The sequence below is a fragment of the Leucoraja erinacea genome, chromosome 15 (genome assembly GCF_028641065.1).
Source record: "Leucoraja erinacea ecotype New England chromosome 15, Leri_hhj_1, whole genome shotgun sequence".
Taxonomy (NCBI): domain Eukaryota; kingdom Metazoa; phylum Chordata; class Chondrichthyes; order Rajiformes; family Rajidae; genus Leucoraja; species Leucoraja erinaceus.
In genome coordinates this window covers 19,435,173-19,455,508 of record NC_073391.1, presented here as the reverse complement: position 1 = coordinate 19,455,508, position 20,336 = coordinate 19,435,173, and the positions used below count along the sequence as shown (strand labels likewise).

Below are 20,336 nucleotides of genomic sequence, written 5' to 3'. Positions count from 1 at the left end.
CATCTGACACATCATTCTCCACCATGTTCGCCACCTTCAACATGATGCCACCGCCTGTGACATTTTCCTATCCTCAACCTTTTCCACTTCTGTAGAGACCGCTCCCTCTGCACCTCCTTGGTTCATACCTCTCTTACCACCCAAAACACCCATTCCACAGGTACTTTCTCTTGAAACTACAGGAGATGTGACACCTGACCTAATTTGAGGAAGGACATTCTTGCTATTGAGGGAGTGCAGCGTAGGTTTACAAGGTTAATTCCCGATGGCGGGACTATCATATGCTGAGAGAATGGAGTGGCTGGGCTTGTATACTCTGGAGTTTAGAAGGATGAGAGGGGATCTTGTTGAAAGATAAGATTATTAAGGGTTTGGACACGATGGAGGCAGGAAACATGTTCCCAGTGTTGGGGGAGTCCAGAACCAGGGGCCACAGTTTAAGAATAAGTGGTAAGCCATTTAGAACAGAGACGAGGAAACACTTTTTCTCACACAGAGGTGTGAGTGTGGTTCTGCCTCAGAGGGCGGTGGAGAGCTAGATATGACTCTTAATGATAGCGGAGTCAGGGGATATGGGGAGAAGGCAGGAGCAGGGTACTAATTGTGGATGATCAGCCATGATCACATTGAATGGCGGTGCTGGCTCGAAGGGCCGAATGGCCTACTCCTGCACCTATTGTCTATTGACCCTATACCTCCTCCCTCACATCTATTCAAAAACCTCATCAGGTTCAGGTTTACCTCTTCTATCCTTATGTTTATTCTGCATTCAGGGTTCCTGATGTGGCTTCCTTTACATTGGCGAGACCAAGCGAAGCCGAAGCGATCATTTCATCGAACACTTGCGCTCGGCGGCCAAGGCCTATTGCATTTCCCAGTTACTAACCATTTAAACTCCCCTTCCCATTCCCATACTGGCCGTTCAGCTCCATTGACAGAGTGAGGCCACATTGAATTCAAGGAACAGCATCCCGCATTCTGCTCTGGTTGCTTACAACCCAACGGTAGGAATATTGAATTCTCCAATTTTAGAGAACTAACCCACAAACAACCTCCCCCCCCCCCCCCCCCCCCCCCCCCCCCCCCCCCCCCCCCCCCCCCCCCCCCCCCCCCCCCCCCCCCCCCTTTTTGTTGCACCTTGCTTCCCTTTTCCCCACATCAATTTTTACACATTTCTCCGCTTCCCACTCCCCTTACACCTATATGCTTTCCGCTAGTTTCACAAAGTGCCCCTCTTCTATCCTTGCTGTGCAAGTCCTGCCCTGGTTTAACATACCAGAGTGCAGCACCTAACACTTGTTAGCGTTAAATTCCACTTACCATTCTTATAGCACCAGAGACCCAGATTGAATCTTGACTATGGGTGCTGACTCTATGGAGTTTGTACATTCTCCCTGTGACCCCGTGGGTTTTCCCCAGGATCTCTGGTTTCCTCCCACATTCCAAAAACATGCAAGTTTTGTAGGGTGACTAACTTCTGTAAATTGTCCTAGTGTGTAGGAAAAAACTAGTGTACAGGTGATCGTTGGTTGGCACGGACTCGGTTGCCTGAAGGGGCTGTTTCCTCACAGTATCTCTAACATAAACTCAAGGAATGTTAATAAAGGTTACCGGATACTTAAGTCAAAATACAGTAAAAGAAAATGAATCAAAAACAGCCTTCGTTTACTTAATGTAATATTTTTCATTGATTGAAATGATAAACTTGGTTTTGAGGAATCTTTATATTTCACAGCAAAATAAGATATTATTGAAAATAAGTTTAATTGTGATATGCTTTATCATTTTACAAGTTTAAAAAATAAAACATTTTATTTCTAGAAATCTCAAATTGAGCGAGTTAACCTGCAAGAGGCAAAGAGAACAACGTATGATCACACAAGGAAATGTGCAGACCAGTTGCTTTTATTAGGTCAGGTAAGATATCCAAATGCACTCCAATTAATAATGATGTAATATTATTTGTAGTAATCTGCTAAGAGCCTAACTTTTAAATGTAAAGTTATTAATGTACAAGTTTAAAAACTTTGTGAACCATTTTAGAGTAAAATGTGTGAGGCTTTGAATAGTACCTGGGAGAACCATTTGGAGGTGTGATCCTCCCATGGCTATCTAGACTACACTTCTTCCCACCCTGCTTCCTGTAAGGACTCCATCCCCTACTCCCAATTCCTCCGTCTACACCGCATCTGCACCCAGGATGAGGTGTTCCACACCAGGGCATCGGAGATGTCTTCATTCTTCAGGGAATGGGAGTTCCCCTCTTCTACTTTAGATGAGGTTCGCACCAGGGTCTCTTCTGTGCCCTGTAACTCCGCTCTCACTCTCCATCCCCCGACTCGTAACAAGGGCAAAGTCCCCTTTGTCCTCACCTTCCACCCTACCAGCCGTCACATACAACAAATAATCCTCCAACATTTTCGCCACCTCCAACGGGATCCCAGCACTGGCCCCATCTTCCCATCTCCTCCTCTGTCTGCTTTCCGCAGAGACCGCTCCCTCTGTAACTCCCTGGTTAATTCGTCCCTTCCCACCCAAACCACCCCGTCTTTCCCTTGCAACCGCAGGAAATGCTACATTTGTCGCTTTAACTCCCTCCTTGACTCCATTCAAGGACCCAAGCAGTCTTTCCAGGTGCGGCAGAGGTTCACCTGCATCTCCTCCAACCTCATCTATCGCATCCACTGCTCTAGGTGTCAGCTGCTCTACATCGGTGAGACCAAGCGTAGGCTTGGCGATCGCTTCGCCCAACACCTCCGCTCGGTTCGCATTCACCTACCTGATCTCCCGGTGGCTCAGCACTTCCCTCGCATTCCGAATCCGACCTTTCTGTCCTGGCCCTCCTTCATGGCCAGAGTGAGGACCACCGTAAATTGGAGGAGCAGCACCTCATATTTCGCTTGGGAAGTTTGCTCCCCAGCGGTATGAACATTGACTTCTCTAATTTCAGGTAGTCCCTGCTTTCTCCTCCCCTTCTCAGCTCTCCCTCAGCCTACTGTCTCCGCCTCTTCCTTTCATCTTCCGCCCCACCCTCACATCTGTCTGAAGAAGGGTCTCGACCCGAAAAGTTGTCTATTTCCTTCGCCCCATAGATGCTGCCTCACCCGCTGACTTTCTCCAGCATTTTGTCTACCTTGGAGGTGTCAGCAGTCACTTCACGCCGGCAATGTTATCGGAGTGGTGGTTTTCTTGTATAATGTGGCAGGAAGATGCAATTTACATAAGATGGTGATTTTTTTTTTTTTAATCAAATTTTTGATATGCTGATAAAAATGAATTTGATTGCATCGGTACTGTACTTGGTGCTGAGTTGTTACAGTGCTCTTGTCCTCTAATCAGAATCTATTGTTGCATGTACATTAAAAATGCTCAGACAGTACGGTGCTGTGCCAGCAACCTGTATGCAGTGGACATGGAGGGACTCGCTTTCACCCCTCCACGCATTAATGAATCACCATGTGGTTTGGCAAGGACACTTTGCTGGAGAACTGGTGTTGGGCAGATGGTCACTCGGCACTAAGTGGTGGAGCTGCCCCCAGCCGGGCCAATAAGTGTGGCCACTGCTGATAGACCGCTCTGATTCCTCATCATGACCAGTTGGATGTGTTTGAAGCTGTTCTCTCCTCCACTCTTTGTTTCCCTGCCCATTTCTTCCTAGCCCAGAGGTTTCTTTATAGTAATAACCACACCGATGATCACTCGATATATAATGCTATAATAACCTCGTTTTGTTTATTCCTGGCAGTACATCCGTTACACTAAGTAGGGTACCAGAGAATGTTTAAAATGACCAAGTCCTTTATTCAGATTTTCATTCTCTGTGGCCTGACTAGAAATCTATGTTGGCAAGACATGGAGATAGTTGTAAACAGCAGTATTACTGCAGGAAAATGGGTTGTGGGTTCATGCTGTGCATCAAATAAATGTAAGTTTTGGAGATGTGCCAATCTTCATTCTTTTTTTGATTGTTCTGTTAAGGTCTAGTGTTAAATTAGTTCTTTGAAATATTGGAAATAGCAACATTGATAACCAACACATCTGCTCTTCAGAACATTGAAATATGATGATTTATTTGACAGACGGACAGGGCAGTGCAGCTGCTGCTCGAAACAAGCGCTGAAAATCCAAGCTATTACTGTGACTCCCTGAAAGCTTGTCTAGTTACCACCATCACTTCTTCAGGTCCTTCCCAGAGCACCATAAAACTGGTGGCTACTAACATGATAGCAAACGGAAAACTAGCAGGTAAAAGTCTTTCAGTTCTCTAAGTGCATTTTCATATCTAGTAGTCTCTGGAGTAGCTTTAATATTATAGTTAGTTGTGCTTGCTGGAGTTGCATTTGAATGCCTGTCAGTCACACAGAGATACAGCATGAAAACAGGCTCACCAAGTCCACACAGACCATCAACCAACGATTGACACTAATCCTACACTACACTAATCCAATTTTATTCTCTTCATCTTGTAATCAATTCCTCCCAGATTCTACCACTCACCTGCGCACAAGGGGCAATTTACAATGGCCAGTTAATTTACCAATCCACACGTCAAACCCACATGGTCACAGAGACAACTTGCAAACTCCACCCAGATAGCATCCAAGGTCAGATTGACCCCTGGTCTCTGGCACAGCGAGGCAACAACTGTACAAGCTGCACCACTGTGCTGTCCTGATTAAATTTTCAGTTCCCTAGAGATTTGGTTTCCAAGGTGATGGCTACAATGTTCAGGTGGATCTTGGGGGGGGATCTTAAATGAAACTGTCTCCTTTAAACAAGCAACCAGAGAGCTTGCCATTATTATTGGGTCATGTGGGTGAGCCACTAATTTAAAGTGGGCAATCTGGAAAAAAAAAAGTGAAAATCACTGCCCTAGACAATGAATTTACTAGTCAATTAACTTCCCACATTTGAAGTTTTCTGCTCGAAAGTGCAATGCATTGCAGCAGTACAAAATGTAAAGGAAGTTAAAAATCCTTAAATTTATCTTCAAAAACATAGAAAGCATTTGAAAAAAATTGGAAATCCTGGAAGAACCCTTAACTTACTTGTGCTGGATACTCATATGAATATTAACAATAATTCCTGAGACAGCCATCACATCTAACTGCCTGTTTCTTTTGGTGGCCTATCAAAAAAAAAAAGTCTTGTTATCCTGAATTAAATGTTTACATCACAGCCTCTATATAATATGAGAGAATCTGAACATTCTCGTTTAGTTATTCCAACGCAGAGTTCGACCTATTTTTAACACTGGAAATTCTTCAGCACTGAAAGTGCAACTTACATTTGTATTTAATTTAAGAAACTCAAATGTTATGTTTCTTACATTTTCAGCCAGCAACTTGTCTTCTGAAAAATAATTGTCATTCTCTGTAATTGCATCCCCCCCCCCCAATTCATTAAATCCATTTGCCATCTGTTGCCGTTTTGAAATTTGTTTTCTTTTTATCTGCCATAAAAAGTGCTGTTAAATTACTAGATTCCTCCATTAGTTTCTACTTAATTGGGATTCAATGCAAAAACATAAAAATGAGCCAAAGTGTGTGCTGCATTGCAGTGAAAGATAACTGTTCGTGAAAGATTCCTAGCCCAAAATATAAGATCAAATGATTAAACAGGTTGACAAAACAGTATTATAAAGTGTTCTAAATCAGAATACACAACACATGTGTTTCCAGGAGAAAGCTGTGGACAAACAAACAGCTAAACTAGAAAGTCAAAAGAACATGTAAAATAATGTTAGTACCAAAAGTAAAATCTTGAGGAATATGAAAATTGCGATGGAGATTTGAACAACAAAGGTCGAAAATGCTAAAATGTTATTTTTGTAATTGAAGAAAAAAATCTATTTTCATTTATGATTTCTCTGATTCAGTTGAACGCTTTTTCAATATATTTATTTGGCTCTCGCTTGTAGAAGGTGTCCAACTGCTTTGCCTAATAGATAAAGCTGCAGACGCTTGTCGATATCTGCAGACCTATGGAGAATGGAATCGAGCTGCATGGCTCGCAAAAGTAAGTTATTCATAAATTAATTGAGATGCAAGTTCAGTTCAGTTTAGTTTATTGTCACGTGTACTGAGGTACAGTGAAAAGCTTTTTTGTTGCGTGCTATCCAGTCAGCAAAAAGACAATACATGATTACAATCGATCCATTTACAGTGTATAGATACATGATAAGGGAATAACGTTTAGTGCAAGGTAAAGCCAGCAAATCCGATATAGTATAGTCTGAGGGTCATCAAGGAGGTAGATAGTAGTTTAGCACTGCTCTCTGGTTATGGTACAATGACTCCGTTGCCTGATAACAGCTGGGAAGAAACTGTCCACGAATCTGGCGGTGTGCATTTTCACACAAGTGACAATCGATACAAGCATCCGTTTTCTATTACTCCTGGTATTCTATCTTCAAGACACTGTTTTTCTTTAGTTACACACAGGAATTGCATTACAGGTCCAGCACTGATTTTTCAGTACCCTTGCTTCAAGGGCCTTGTTGGGTTATCGGTTTTGCCGGATCAAAAGAGTCGCGTAATAATGAAACAACAATACACTTTTGACCTACTAATTATATCCCTCCTATGTCACTAAAACACCACGGACGGCTAGAAACGTAAATAACACAAATATTAAATGTAAATAAAATTAATCGCAAAAGTTGCATGGGCAGCCTGGATGCCAGTTAATGAGCGGCCTCGGAAGTCCCGATCAAGGTCGGATCGGCGACCACCTGCAAGAACGAGGCTGACCCCACCGGCCCGAGATATGCCGAATCTGCCAAAAATAGAGTAGGCCTCCGATGGGAGTTGAACGATATCGGAACGGGAGGGGGGATGGAAGGGAGGCTGTGGTACCGGCCTGAAAAGTAAGCCTCTGAATTTGGATGTGTGAATGGATCTGCTGGCTCCGGCTGACCTGAGTTCCAGAATCCCAGCCAAAACGGGCAAATTCAGTCACGGAAGTCCCGATGAGGTTGAATTCAGCCACACTTCGGCAACACTTTCAGGGGACTCCCAGAGGAGATTTCATGTGCGCTCTCATAATTTTGTCTGGATTATAGGAGGTGTTGCACCATCAGTTGCCAGGAAATTGGTGGTGGACCTGTACTTTCAATGGGTTTTCCTCCACAATGCTTGAATGTGCATCTAACATAATGGTGCTGATTATCTTCCACAATAGGCTTAACATGTTTCATAAATTTATTGCCATCCCTTTATGAAATGATTGGAGGCGGGTACTATAACAACATTTAAAAGACATTTGGATAAATACATGGATAGTATACATTTAGAGGGATATATGGGCCAAACATGGGCAGGTGGGAATACGATTGATGAGGCATCATGATTGGCATGGGCAAGTTGGGTCCAAGGTCCATTTTCCATGCTGTTTGACTGAAGTTCACACGCATGTTCCTTACACTCTCAAACACTATCAAGTGATTGCTACACCGTCCAGTTACTTTGCTGAAATGTACAATGCGGGTGAAGCAATAATTTCTTTGGATTTAATGGCAATTAAAATAACCCACTTTTGTTTTGCTTCTCACAGATCCCAAAGTAGCTAAGTCTGGACTTCATTAACCCCCCCTCCCCGATCACAAACCAAGTTTGAGAGATCAACTACTCAAGCTTGAAATTAATGTTCTTCCCCTCTTTTATTAAATCTGATTTTTCTGTCAACTTCTACGGTGAAGCTTGCCTCCAGCTCCTCCCCACTTCTCACCTAAACTCCAGTACCAATGACTGTCATCTCAAAATGTGATTTGGCTTTATTTATTTATCTCGTCATCTTCAATCCAACTGGATCTTCAATTTATGGAACCCTCTATACAACATGAAACCTTGTACTCCTAGCCACCCCATTCTTTCCAAATTCTACTGATATCCTTTGGTCTTGGGTATACTGAGGCCTTGCCCCATTCCTGTGTTTGTGATTTCCTTTTGAAATTCAATATTGGATTCTCCATTTGAACTGCCTTTTATTTCTTCTGCTTCACCACTTGATGATCAGTCAATCATAACATCTGTTGTCTAAAGTTCCCTATCAGAATGTCTCCGGGTTTTCTTCTGGCTCTCCTTATGTCAAAGTTTTTCTCAAAACCATGTGTTTGCTATTAGTTCTCCACCCTTGCTTCTCACTGTGACAGGGTCCTTAGCATTCAATGCAGTTTGTCAGCTTTATTTTAAGGTGATTGGGAAATGTTTTTTAATTGAGTACAGTTAAAAATATATAAATATCTATTAAAATCTGTTTGAAACATCGTTGTTAAGAAAAATCATTGGCTACACTCTTTTAAAAAATAATTTACACAGGTCAGCATTGAGATCTGGAGAAGGGTCTTGCCCAGAAACATCACCTATTCCATTTATCCTGAGATGCTGTCTGACCTGCTGTTACTCCAGCTTTTCGTGTCTATCTTGAGAGATATTCTTTTAAGAATATTTATGAAATTTTACCTTGCATTTTATCTTCTGCATGTTGATAAAACTGTCCTTTAGTTCAAAAAAATTGTGCAATATAATTATACATTGTTAATTTAGAATTATTAACAGTTAATGACTTGCTTACCAATGTGTTGCTGACAGTCTAACTGTAAGACTATTTATTTTGTTACTTTAACAAACTATTCGTTTAATTTATGTTTTTGGCCGTAAAGATATTGAAAAGGCTAATCAATTTCCAGATATTAAATTATAGTCATTCAATGATATTGCTTGCATTCTTAGATATTTCCTGAATTTCTTTTAAATGGCGGAATTGCTTGAATGTAAGCTTGCTGCATATTTGTGATTGTTAGAAAATATAATTGAGCCTAGTTAAGACAGCAAGCTTGATTTTTCATTATTGGAATTGGCATTACAGCGTTGGATGTAAAATGTATATCAAAGTGAAGTGGGTGACTCAGTTTAATCTCGTTATTGATCTGTTCATCAGAAGTACAGGTGACCTCAAGTTCTGGAGGGAGGTAAAGTAGTTTGCGATCCTAGAAAACAGGCCATATCACAAAGATGACGTAATCTGCAAGAAAGAGTTGAAATTTTTAATTTTTTTTCCCCACATCAATTCCACAAGTGAATTCTATTCTGAAGCTTGTATTTTTGAGGAGTGATTTGATAATTTTGTACGGGCGAATTTGCCAACACTAACGTGCACAATGAAGGGAGAACCTGACAGCTTAGAAATGTAGGTAAATATCAACCTGAACATGTGATGTGGTATGCAAACTCAAAACCTTGCCTTCCCTAATTACTTAAGATCAACATATGAACTTGTTCATGTTCTTTGTCCCTTCTCTGCTATTTTAACCCATTTTAAAATAGATTGGGTCGGTGTTTTCATGTTATACTGATAAGACATTCAAATGAGAACATTAATATGAATGTTAATATTTAAGGAGTCAAATTAAAAAAACAAAACATTTTGGAATTTGTGGCAGCTTTTTGGAAATTCACAATACTGATTGATGTGTGACAAGTAAACCTTTTCAAAGCCTTTCTGTGTGTAAGAATAATTTTAATTTACTTCTTATCTACCATGGATGTCTTATTGGTGCATAAAATGACGTAACTGGTTCTTCATTTAATGTGTTATGATGTCTTTTGATGTTATTTTGAGGTATTTTTCCAGTAGAAAATATTCATTGTAATTTAAATATCTTTAATGAAGGTACGTCTAAACCCAGAGGAGTGTACAGAAGTGCTGAAACGGTGGGTAGACCATCTTTGTTCACCACAAGTGAATCAAAAGTCAAAGGCCATCCTAGTCCTTCTCTCATTGGGCTGTTTTAGAAAAGTTGCTGAAATGCTTCATAGGTAAGAAATGTTGTTTCCACTGAGACATGTTTGTATTTGCATGCATTGCTAGATTACCTTTGCTCGTGAACAAGATGTGCTGTTAATAATAACAGAGCGAAGGCAAAAATTAACACATTCGTACTGAAATTTAGATATTGGTGCTTTTTGAGTTATTTGGATTTTCCCCAAAATGTATTGAGGTGCATTCTTGGAGCGGAGGATTAGTAAAATGGTTGTTCAAAATCTTAAAGGGATTTGAAAGAGTAAATAAGGAAAAGCTATTTCAAGTGACTGATGGTTTGCAATCAGAAAATGGTGGTTTGGAGTAAAAGACTAGAGACATCTAACAGAAACGCATTGCAGTGAACTGTTCTGAGCTGCAATAAATACACTGACAGGTTGATTGAAGAAGATTCGGAGATGATTTTCAATAGGAATTAGATAAATACTTGAAAGGGAAAGATTTTCTGGGGTCCTGGGAAAAATGATGCCGTGTGGCATTTGTGGGAAAACCTTTTGTTTGGAGAGCTGCTGCTGATGGAATGATGGGTTCTATGCATTCTGATTCAGTTTTTAAATGCAATAACTTGTTAAATGAATGATACATTATTATTACGAGTGACATGACACAGTGAAATTCTTTGTTTTGCATACACAAGTATGCAAAGAGTCGCCACTTAAAGGGCACCAACAAAATCACAAAGTATTCCATTTAGTCCCCAATGGTCCCCCTTTGTTCCCAGCTGCCCCCACCACACCGGGTCCCCCTTTGTTCAATGTAACTTGTTAATTATACCAAACAGTCATAACTCATCATTAAATGTTAATAACTTACCAGGTGGTTCTATGATCTGTGGAACAACTTTCTGAGCATTAAATTTAAAGTATTATGCTCTTCCAAAAATAAGTCAAAGCTGATGGCACTTACAGTAATGATTGGTGTTCTCTTGCAAGTGATTTATGTGGAAGGTGGTCTGTGGGCACCAGGAATCCCCCAGCTGTTCTTACACTTGACTGGCAAGGACTGAGCTGAGGATGGAAAGCAATGGCAGGGAGGCTTCTAGTGGGGGAAAAAAAACAGAACCAGAATGATGTGCAAATGGTATGAAAATTCAAACGGGCAACAGAGAGCTTGTGCTTGAGCATGAAGTAACTGGGAAGAGACTCCTCAAAATGATTGTAAAAGTAGCCCAAAGCTGTTGAGGCGCAAGGGGTTCTGCAATCAAAGATGCAATCGGTAGACATTTGGAATTACTGGCTAATTATTATTTTCTGAGCTTTTCAAGATTTTTGCGCTCTATTATGATATTCTATGTTATTTTTCATTGCCATGGTGTGTTTTCATTATCAATTTCAGCATGCGGTACTTTGACAGAGCTGCACTATTCCTGGAGGCTTGTCTCAAGTATGGAGTTATTGAAGTAAATGAAAATACAGATATCCTTTTGATTTGAATGAGAAAATTATGAGTATCTAATTCACAGTTTCATGTTTGATTGCAGGAATAAATCCTCCCGTTCTTTGTTTATTAGCAAAATCAGGACTTGAGGAAGGCTGGTTTATTTTCATTCATTTATCAACCAAGAGAGAATGTACATCACCTGTACTTTCCTTGTATTAGTCCACCATGCACTCAATTTTGTTTCACATCATCACCTTTTTATTTTGTAATTGAAACAGTGATCCAGGTCTTCTGCATAAATGTCTCAGTCCCACTCAAAACTGCCAGTTATTACCTTTGTGATAGACCAATAGGTCAGAGTCCAGAGCAGAAAGTGAGCTGAGCTTCTGCACCAAAACAAATTGCTGGAGGGACTAAGTGGGTCAGGCAGCATCTGTGGAGGGAAATGGATAGACACTGTTTCAAGTCTGAACCCTTTTTCTGATTGATGAGTTGACGCATTGGTTATCATTCAGGATATCTGTGCTATGATGTTGAATCCAACAGGGGAGCATAACTTTCCGCAATGTGTTCAGTGCCTAGCGTATTGGGCAGAGCTTGCAAACCTGTGCTAAGTGTTTGTGTATGACAAGCATGCTCATTGATTTTATTTGAATGAAATGGCTGCAGAAGCACGTTAATTTAATGGTGTTTGTAATAATTTCAATAATTCTGTATTCTTGTACATTTGTGAATATCAGAGCTTGTTCAAGGAGATCCTGTCTGACAGTGGTGAGCTTGGTGGAAGGGCTTATGACTTTCCAAGCTGTTAAGAATGCAGAGCCTCTCAATGTACATTGGGAAAGACCCTGCACTCTGTAAGGCCCACTGGTCAGATGTTTTCTTAAAAGGGCCCACTCCATTTAAGACAATGTTTTGTGGTTAAGCAAGCACCACACTCGAGTGAGATGACTAATCCGAGTAGTTGAGATTGTAAAAGCTTAATACAACAGCTGACGCTGGGATCCCCTTTCTAACTCTTTACCCCTCTTTGCCATGCGATAATCTCTGTGCGATAGTCAATTTGCAAATGATCCCACGAGGAGCAACTTCCTAAGAATGAGCAGTTTATTCTCAGACTGCTACCCCTGAATTCTCTTGGGGGGAGAAAAAAAAATCCTTTTACTTGACTGCAGTCTTTGGAAAATAATTAATTTTCCTCTTTTCTGAATACAGGGCCTGTCATGACTACCAGTTATGTCTGATTCATCCCAATTTTAAAATAAAATCCCTCTATATAATTTCCTTGAATTTTGCTAGAAAATAAAACTTCAGTTCCATTTTCCTTAGCTGTCTGATAACGAGGCAATTGAGTGCGATTTTCATGATTATAATGGGAATTTTAAGTGAGGTAAAATAAGCTATCAAACTCCTCAGCACAAGCTTTTTGCTTTGACTCAAGCCAAACCCTTGCCATATGTAGATCGACGATTCTCGCATGTCAGTATTTTGACTAAACTTGGGACAAAATTAAGACATGCAAAACCTCTATTTCAACGTATGATGAAGTTCAGCTCTCAATATACAAGCTCCCCAAGTGGCCTGACTAAATGACTTACCACTGTTGCATGGCTGTTATGCTTCTCACAGCCTGCAGTCAGAACCTTCTAAAACTTAGACACAAAGTGCTGGAGTAACAGCGGGCCAGGCAGCATCTCTGGAGAAAACGGATGGGCGATGTTTCAAGTTGACCCAAAACGTCACCCATCCCTTTTCACCAAAGATGCTGCCTGACCCGCTGGGTTACTCCAGCACTTTGAGTCTATCTTTGGTATAAACCAGCATCTGCAGTTCCTTGTAAAACTTATTTTTTCCCCAACCATCATGCGAATGGGAAGCAATCATCAGCCAATTCCAGGAATATGTCACTGGACAATGCCAGGTTAGTCTTCCAATGTCATTCACGTAGGTTCAGTCAGTTGCTCTTCTTGCCGGTATTTCTGTGAGGTGTGTATGGTGCATGCAGGAATATGGCACTGAGATTGAAGGTCTATCACAATTGCATTGAACTGTGTGGCAAGCTGAAAGGTATGAATGGCTTCCTGATTTTATTTTTCTATGGTCTGAACAGAATTTATTTTTGAAAAGGTTCACTTTTGCCTATAACCAGGCACAAAAGTGTTAGAGAAATATAGCATTTTCTCTTGTTTAAGAAGGAAATGCAGATGCTGGAAAATCAAGGTCCCTGCTTTCTCCTCCCCTTCACAGCTCTCCTTCAGCGCACTGTCTCCACCTCTTCCTTTCTTCTTCCCGTCCACCCCCCCCCCACCCTACCATAAGTCTCAAGACGGGTCTCGACCCGAAACGTCGCCTATTTCCTTCGCTCCATAGATGCTGCCTTACCCGCTGAGTTTCTCCAGCATTTTTGTCTATCAAGCATTTTCTCTTCATCATGTCGTGTTTATTGAAGCATAAAATTTGTTCTGCACAGCTAAAGTGTTTCCCATTTATTTTGTGTTTATGTGCTGACTGAACTTTAACAGTGAAACTGTGTCTCATATTTGAGGTTTGAACTGATTTTTTACATTTTTATTAAACTCTTACTGAATTTGAGTTATTGTAAAAAATGCCAAATGGAATGTAACATGTTCAAGTTTTAATTGTTTATGCTGGTGAAATTCAAATTCCTTTCTACGGGATCCTGACATTTATCAAACCAGTCACTCTGATCACTCTAGACTAGAGGCACATTTGCTGAATTAGTATCAAGGCCTTTGCAAGTAAGTTGCAATCACAGCCACAGGAGGGAGAGATTCATCCGTCTTAACTAATTTTGTTAACAGTGTCTTTCATGTCCTTTAGACCAGGTTTCAAAGTGATTTCAATCTCTGTGTACTTTTGTTATTTGTATTCCAACTAAATTAAGTTTTAAAAGCTATGAATACAAACACTTTACCTTATACATAATTTAAGAACAGCTTCTTCCTTGTTGTAATCGGAATCTTGAACAGTCCTCTCATATGCTAAGTTTAAGAAAGAACTGCAGATGCTGGAAAAATCGAAGGTAGACAAAAATGCTGGAGAAGCTCAGTGGGTGAGGCAGCATCTATGGAGAGAAGGAATAGGCGAAGTTTCGGGTCGAGACCCTTCTTCAGACTGATGTCGGGGCGGGGGGGCGGCGGGAAAAAGAAAGGAAGAGGCGGAGACAGTGGGCTTGTGGGATAGCTGGGAAGGAGGGAGAAAGCAAGGAGCACCTGAAATTGGAGAAGTCACTGTTCATTCCCTGGTTAATTCATCCCTTCCCACCCAAATCAGCCCCTACCCTGGTACTTTCCGTTGCAACCGCAGGAAATGCTACACATGTTGCTTTACCTCTCCCCTTGATTCCTTCCAAGGACCCAAGCAGTCTCTCCAGGCGAGGCAGAGGTTCACCTGCATCTCCTCCAACCTCATCTACTGCATCCACTGTTCCAGATGTCAACTGCTGTACATCCTTGAGATCAAGCGCAGGCTTGGCGATCGCTTCGCCCAACACCTCCGTTCAGTTCGCAATAACCAACCAGATCTCCCGGTGGCTCAGCACTTCAACTCGCCCTCCCATTCCAAATCCGACCTTTCTGTCCTGGGCCTCCTCCATTGCCAGAGTGAGGCCCAGCGCAAACTGGAGGAACAGCACATCATATTTCTCTTGGATAGTTTACACCCCAGTGGTATGAACATAGACCTCCAATTTCAGGTAGTCCTTGCTTTCTCTCTCCTTCCCAGCTCTCCTACAAGCCTACTGTATCCACCACTTTCTTTCTTTGTCCCTCCACCCCTCCCCCCCCACATCAGTCCGAAGAAGGATCTCAACCTGAAACATCGCCTATTCCTTCTCTCCATAGATGCTGCCTCACCTGCTGAGTTTCTCCAGCATTTTTGTCTCGTATGCTAGGATGATTTCCCAATCTACTTCCTTACAGCTCTTTATCTGCACTTTTTTCTACAGCTATTTACACTGTTCTACACGTCTTTTCTCTTTTGCACTAACTGATTTAGTATGTTTTGCCTGGATAGTCCAAAACATAATTTTCCAATGTAAATCAGTACACGTGACAATAACATTAAACTAATAACAATAGGTCCATTTAATAAAATATTTAATCAAAGAGAATGGATCTGCAGATGTTGACAAGGCTGAACAATTTTGGCCTGACACAATTTATGATCCTACCCTTGGGCATTCTTGCATTTCATCCTTTTTCACAGTCACTGTCACTGGGATTGAAAATCAGTAAAAATCTACCTTATCTTGGGTTTGCAATTTTCCTTTACAAAATAGCTTATTCTCTAAGTATGCAGATAATTAATTTCACAGAGTTAATGGGAAAGATGGATATTTATTCATTAATAATAATTAGTTATCAGGCTGAAATGTAATGAGGGGATGTTTTGAGTATTTAATTTGGCTCATTATCATTATTCATCTGGATTAATCAACATGCAGAAAATGCCTTTAATACTCAATTATTTCCAACATTTAAGACACAAAACATTGCAGGTGCTGGAATCTTGAGCTAAAACCAAAGTGGGTGGGTTAGGCAGCATATGAGGAGGGATTCGACAGGGCAGTATTTTGGCTTGGGATCATCCCTCTCCGGAGGAAACCCACACAGGCCTTAGGGACAATGTACAAACTGGAGGGATGAGCAGACTATAAAGTTGCAGAGAGAGTGATCTCTCAAAGTGGATGGGTTGAGAACAGGAAAGTGGTGTGATCATATCGACAGTGGCGGAAATGTTGGAGGATGCTGTGTTGGATGCAGAGGTTAGAGGAGTATAAAGTGGGGGGGGGGGGGAATCAGGGAAACTCTATCCTTGTTCCATCTGTGGGGAAGGGGAGGGGGAGGTAGAATGAGAGCAGAAATACTCCCAGATGTTAGAGAAATTGAGTAAGGGATGGTGTCCTTGCAAGAGGTAGGATGGGAGGGATTATACTCAAGGTATCTGTGGGAGTCAGAATGGAGTAAGGACAATATCCCTTACTCTCAATTTCTCCATCTCCGCATCTGCTTACACTGAGGATTTGCACTGCAGGACATCAGAGACATGCTCTTTTTTTCCATAAATGTGGCATCCCCCTGCTGTTGAGGCCGGAGCTCTCACCCATGCCACCAATGTGTTCCGCGGTTCTGCTTTGACTACCCCTCCCTGCCTCCCAGATGGAATAAGGGTAGAGTTTCCTTAGTCCTCACCTTTCATCCCACCTGTACTTCATATTCTACTTGGTTAGATAACAACCTACAGTATGAACATTACATTTTCCAATTTCAAGTAATACTACCAAAAACCTTCTTTCCTCTCTTCCCCTACTCCTCCCTCCACCCCCCCCCCCCCCCCCCCCACCTCCCCCACCCTCTCACACTGGTACACACCCATTTCTCCCACCGGATGCCGCCTGACCTGCTGAGTTCCTGCAGCACTTTTTAAAATTTCAAAAATTACTCTGCTACTTACGTGAATGTTGATCTGTGTTCACACTTCATTGTGGAAGAATTTTTATTTTCTCCTGGGAGAGTCGTTATAACAGTGTTCTATTCCATGTGTAACCTAACATTAAAAAAACAATTACAATGTTGATAAGGGAATAGAATATTTAAAAACAATTTGAACAAATAATAGAAGAAGCTGCGCTTAAATTATTCCAGTTGAATATATAGTGCATGCATGCCAGGCCTTTGTTGTAAATACAGTTTACCCCCCCCCCCCCCTCGACCTCCTCCTCCTCCTCCACCCTCACCACATCCAAAACCATGAAGGTTGAAACAGTAAGTGCTGTGTACTGCAAGTCAGAATCAGATTTTATTCACCAAGTATGTTTTGCAACATACGAGGAATTTCATTGGCCAAGTCAGTCATACAATTAAAAGTAACAGACTCAAAAACACATTTTAACATGAACATCCACCACAGTGACTCCTACACATTCCTCACTGTGATGGAAGGCGAAATAAAGTTCAAGTCCTTCGTTTTGTTCTTCCTCGGTCGGGGGCCCTCGACCCCTCCGGTGACAGGACGGTCCTGACTCCCGCAGCCGGCAGCGTTCGGGCCCTCAGCGTCGAGGCGATCCGCTCCCGCATCAGGGGGATGTCAGCTCCCCCGTGCCGGGCGATCGAACCTCGCGTCGGGACTGGTCGAAAATTGAAAGAATGGGTTAATTTTCAGGTTTAAACCCGTTCCACTACTAGGCACTATCACGGCTGATCATTTATCTCAATGCCAATTTCTCTCTCTTTCCTCAAACATCTTGATGATTTAAGGGGCTGTCCCACTTGGGTGACCTAATCCCCGAGTTTCTGGCGAGTTTGCCCCCGACTCGTACTCGCAGCATGGTTGTCACGTGGTTGTAGGAGGTCTTTGTAACTCTCCTCCATGCTCGAGTGTAGTCCCCGTGTACTCGAGGCCTCAGCTAGGTTGCGGCGAATTTTTCAACGTGTTGAAAAATGCCTGTGTTAAAAAAAGGTCGCCATGGAAAAAATCGATACTTTTTTTACCCGTAGGTTTAGTCGTAGTAGGTCGGCATGTTAGTTGTAGGTAATCGAAGGCAGTCGAAGGTAGTCGTAGTCAGTCTTCATCATAGTTGAAGGAGGTCGTCTTCACTCTCCACTATTCGGTGTCCAATTTTCCCAAAGTTAGTCATAGCTAGTCGAAGCTAGTCTTCAACATAGTCGAAGGAGGTCTTCAACATGACATTTTTTTTCAAACTCTTCTAAACTCGCCAATTAGTTCGCCCAAGTGGGACAGCCCCTTTATTTTGCCTCCAGAAATCAATCTATCTTGGAAATGTTCAACAAATAATTGTTTTATTCATAATTGTGAAAAGCAGTTTACGATTGTGTTGATTTAAGAATTGTAACAATTAGGAAATTTATTCAGTCCATAATTATTAATACGTAATAACATTTTGAGTGCATGTCTGATGATCCATAATTAAAGTTTCACAATTTCTTCACAATTGAAATATGATTGTGCTTTAAAAGTATTTTCCTTAATAAAGGTTCACAGAAATTTTACAATGCAGTTTATGCAGATTATGCGAGGTACTTAAAGATATTGAATCTGAAGGAAGGGGCAATTCTCTTTTCTACTAAAGCAGGAGATGCTGGAGCTGAACTACTCAAGGACCTGCATCAGAGCAGAGAAGAAAAAACGACTTCATGACTTGATCTTTGAAAAAACAGTGGCCCTCTTGAGCTTCAAAGCTTACCCTAATCAGTCGATGACTAGAAAGTAATGTATTAAATGTCACGTTCCAGTTTCTAATTTTGATCTGATTAAGATACATTCCAGTTGTTGTTGCAGTGAAAATGGGCAAAAATCATTTGTATAGGAGATTCTCCATGCAGTGCTGTTTGGTATGTTTAGAATTTTTGATACAGTGGAAACTCATTTTTTGTTTATTGCTTCCACATTGATGAATAATCTGGTTAAAATTTCTCTATAGCACCTATTAGTTATAAATTTGTTATGGATGCCTATATGGAATCTCACAAGCAACATTGTCTGTGCAGTTATCACTTTGACAACTAGGTTTTTTTCATTAGGCAAAAGTGTGGACTTCTTATCATACGAGGTCAGAAAATGGTTTCTGAGTGTCATTGCACTTCAAGTTTCCTTGCTATTTAGCAATATTACAGCAATTAACTGTATTTGTTGCTTGAATAATCAGGTTTATTGAAATGTGGATAAATGATTTGTAAAATGAAGTACGTGGTATTGTTGTTCAACCTTGTTCTTAATTCAATGTTTACTTTGTGTAAATTGCTACTCCCCCAAAAAAAGAAGAAACAAAACTGTGTTAGGGAGGTTGTGTGCTTGGGCCTGATGTGCCAGAAGCTGATGATACCATTGGTATAAAGAAGAAGGTACGGTGAACAATGACAAAGTGGTCAGAAATGATGAGAACATTCAAACACAGGGTGAAGTAGGTGACTCCTCTCCAGTAAGGAGTTACTGTCATCTGAAGAGAAGGTAGGAAAAGTAAGAGGAGGAATAAGGTGAAAATAAATTAAAGGAGCAAATGGTGATTATTGGAACCAAATATTTCATTCATCATATGCTTAAATAATTTTGTGCTAACGTGCTGGTAAATTATATTGCAAGTTTGCTTGTGTTCAGTGTACTTGTGCACAATTAACATGATTACAAACATCCATCACACAAAATTGATTTATTTTGCTATCGCAGTTTTTTCTCTACGTACAGGAAATAACTAAACTCATCCATTTGTATGGATCTGCCTGTTGTTTTTCTTTTCCAGTACAATAAAAGTACGATGCAAGCATCATTTATCACTTTCATAACCTAGAGCATTTTATAATCTGTAAATTACTCTTTAAATATAGTCAATGTTTTAATGTTGGAGTATGTCACAGCCAGATTATGCATAATATCAGTAACACTATTGTGAATGACATGTCAATTAATAATTTTGACTGAATGATTAGAGTTGCCCTGGACAGTATGGGGAAACTCTTGGTTTTTGTTGAAATGTCCTCTGGGATCTATAATATCCAGCATTTTCCTTTAATTTAGACCTACTCTGTTTTTCCCTTTTTCATAATTTATTGTGCTATTGGGATATTGTTCACTATCAAAGAATGTTGTTCACCATCAGGATATTATTCACTATCAAATGTTAGCATTTAAGTTACTATGCCAAGTGTCAATCCCACTAAAGTGCCATCAAAAGAATAACTTTAAAATAAAAAAAAGTACGGCAGCTTTTCACATTTTAATATTTTACCCATTTTTCTTATCGGCAAAGTAAATCATCTGTACAGAAAAACACACTTTCTCAGTGGTGACATTGCAATACCTTAAGTACTTCCATTATCATTCAAGGGTTTGGCTGGGGCAAGTAAGATAAAATGGTTACCTTTTGTTTTGGTAGAGATATCTGCTAAATCTCCGTTGATGAGTCAGTCAGAAGATTCGCGTGGAATAAGGTAGCCAAATTCCCATGCATCCTGCACACAGCAATTATAAACTGGGTGGCTATGCAGGTTTTAGATGTGAACAACACTAAAGAAATTGTATTTCAATATCTTTTGTCTCAGATCAATTTCCACAATATTCTATAAAATCGTGTCTATCATATACTACTATAGAACACC

The 20,336-nt window shown here is 40.8% G+C and overlaps 1 protein-coding gene across 1 annotated transcript in view; it reads left to right on the top strand.

The window, feature by feature from the left end:
• The window catches only part of wdr11 (WD repeat domain 11), an 84,973-nt gene extending 65,450 nt beyond the window's left edge, over positions 1-19,523 (top strand). The window contains exons 24-29 of the mRNA XM_055646826.1: positions 1,822-1,917; positions 4,080-4,245; positions 5,921-6,018; positions 9,673-9,818; positions 11,158-11,238; positions 18,225-19,523. Coding sequence (XP_055502801.1) covers positions 1,822-1,917; positions 4,080-4,245; positions 5,921-6,018; positions 9,673-9,818; positions 11,158-11,238; positions 18,225-18,381 — 744 coding nt within the window. The 3' untranslated portion in view covers positions 18,382-19,523. The remainder of the gene's footprint in view (positions 1-1,821; positions 1,918-4,079; positions 4,246-5,920; positions 6,019-9,672; positions 9,819-11,157; positions 11,239-18,224) is intronic.
• The last annotated feature ends 813 nt before the right edge of the window (positions 19,524-20,336 follow it).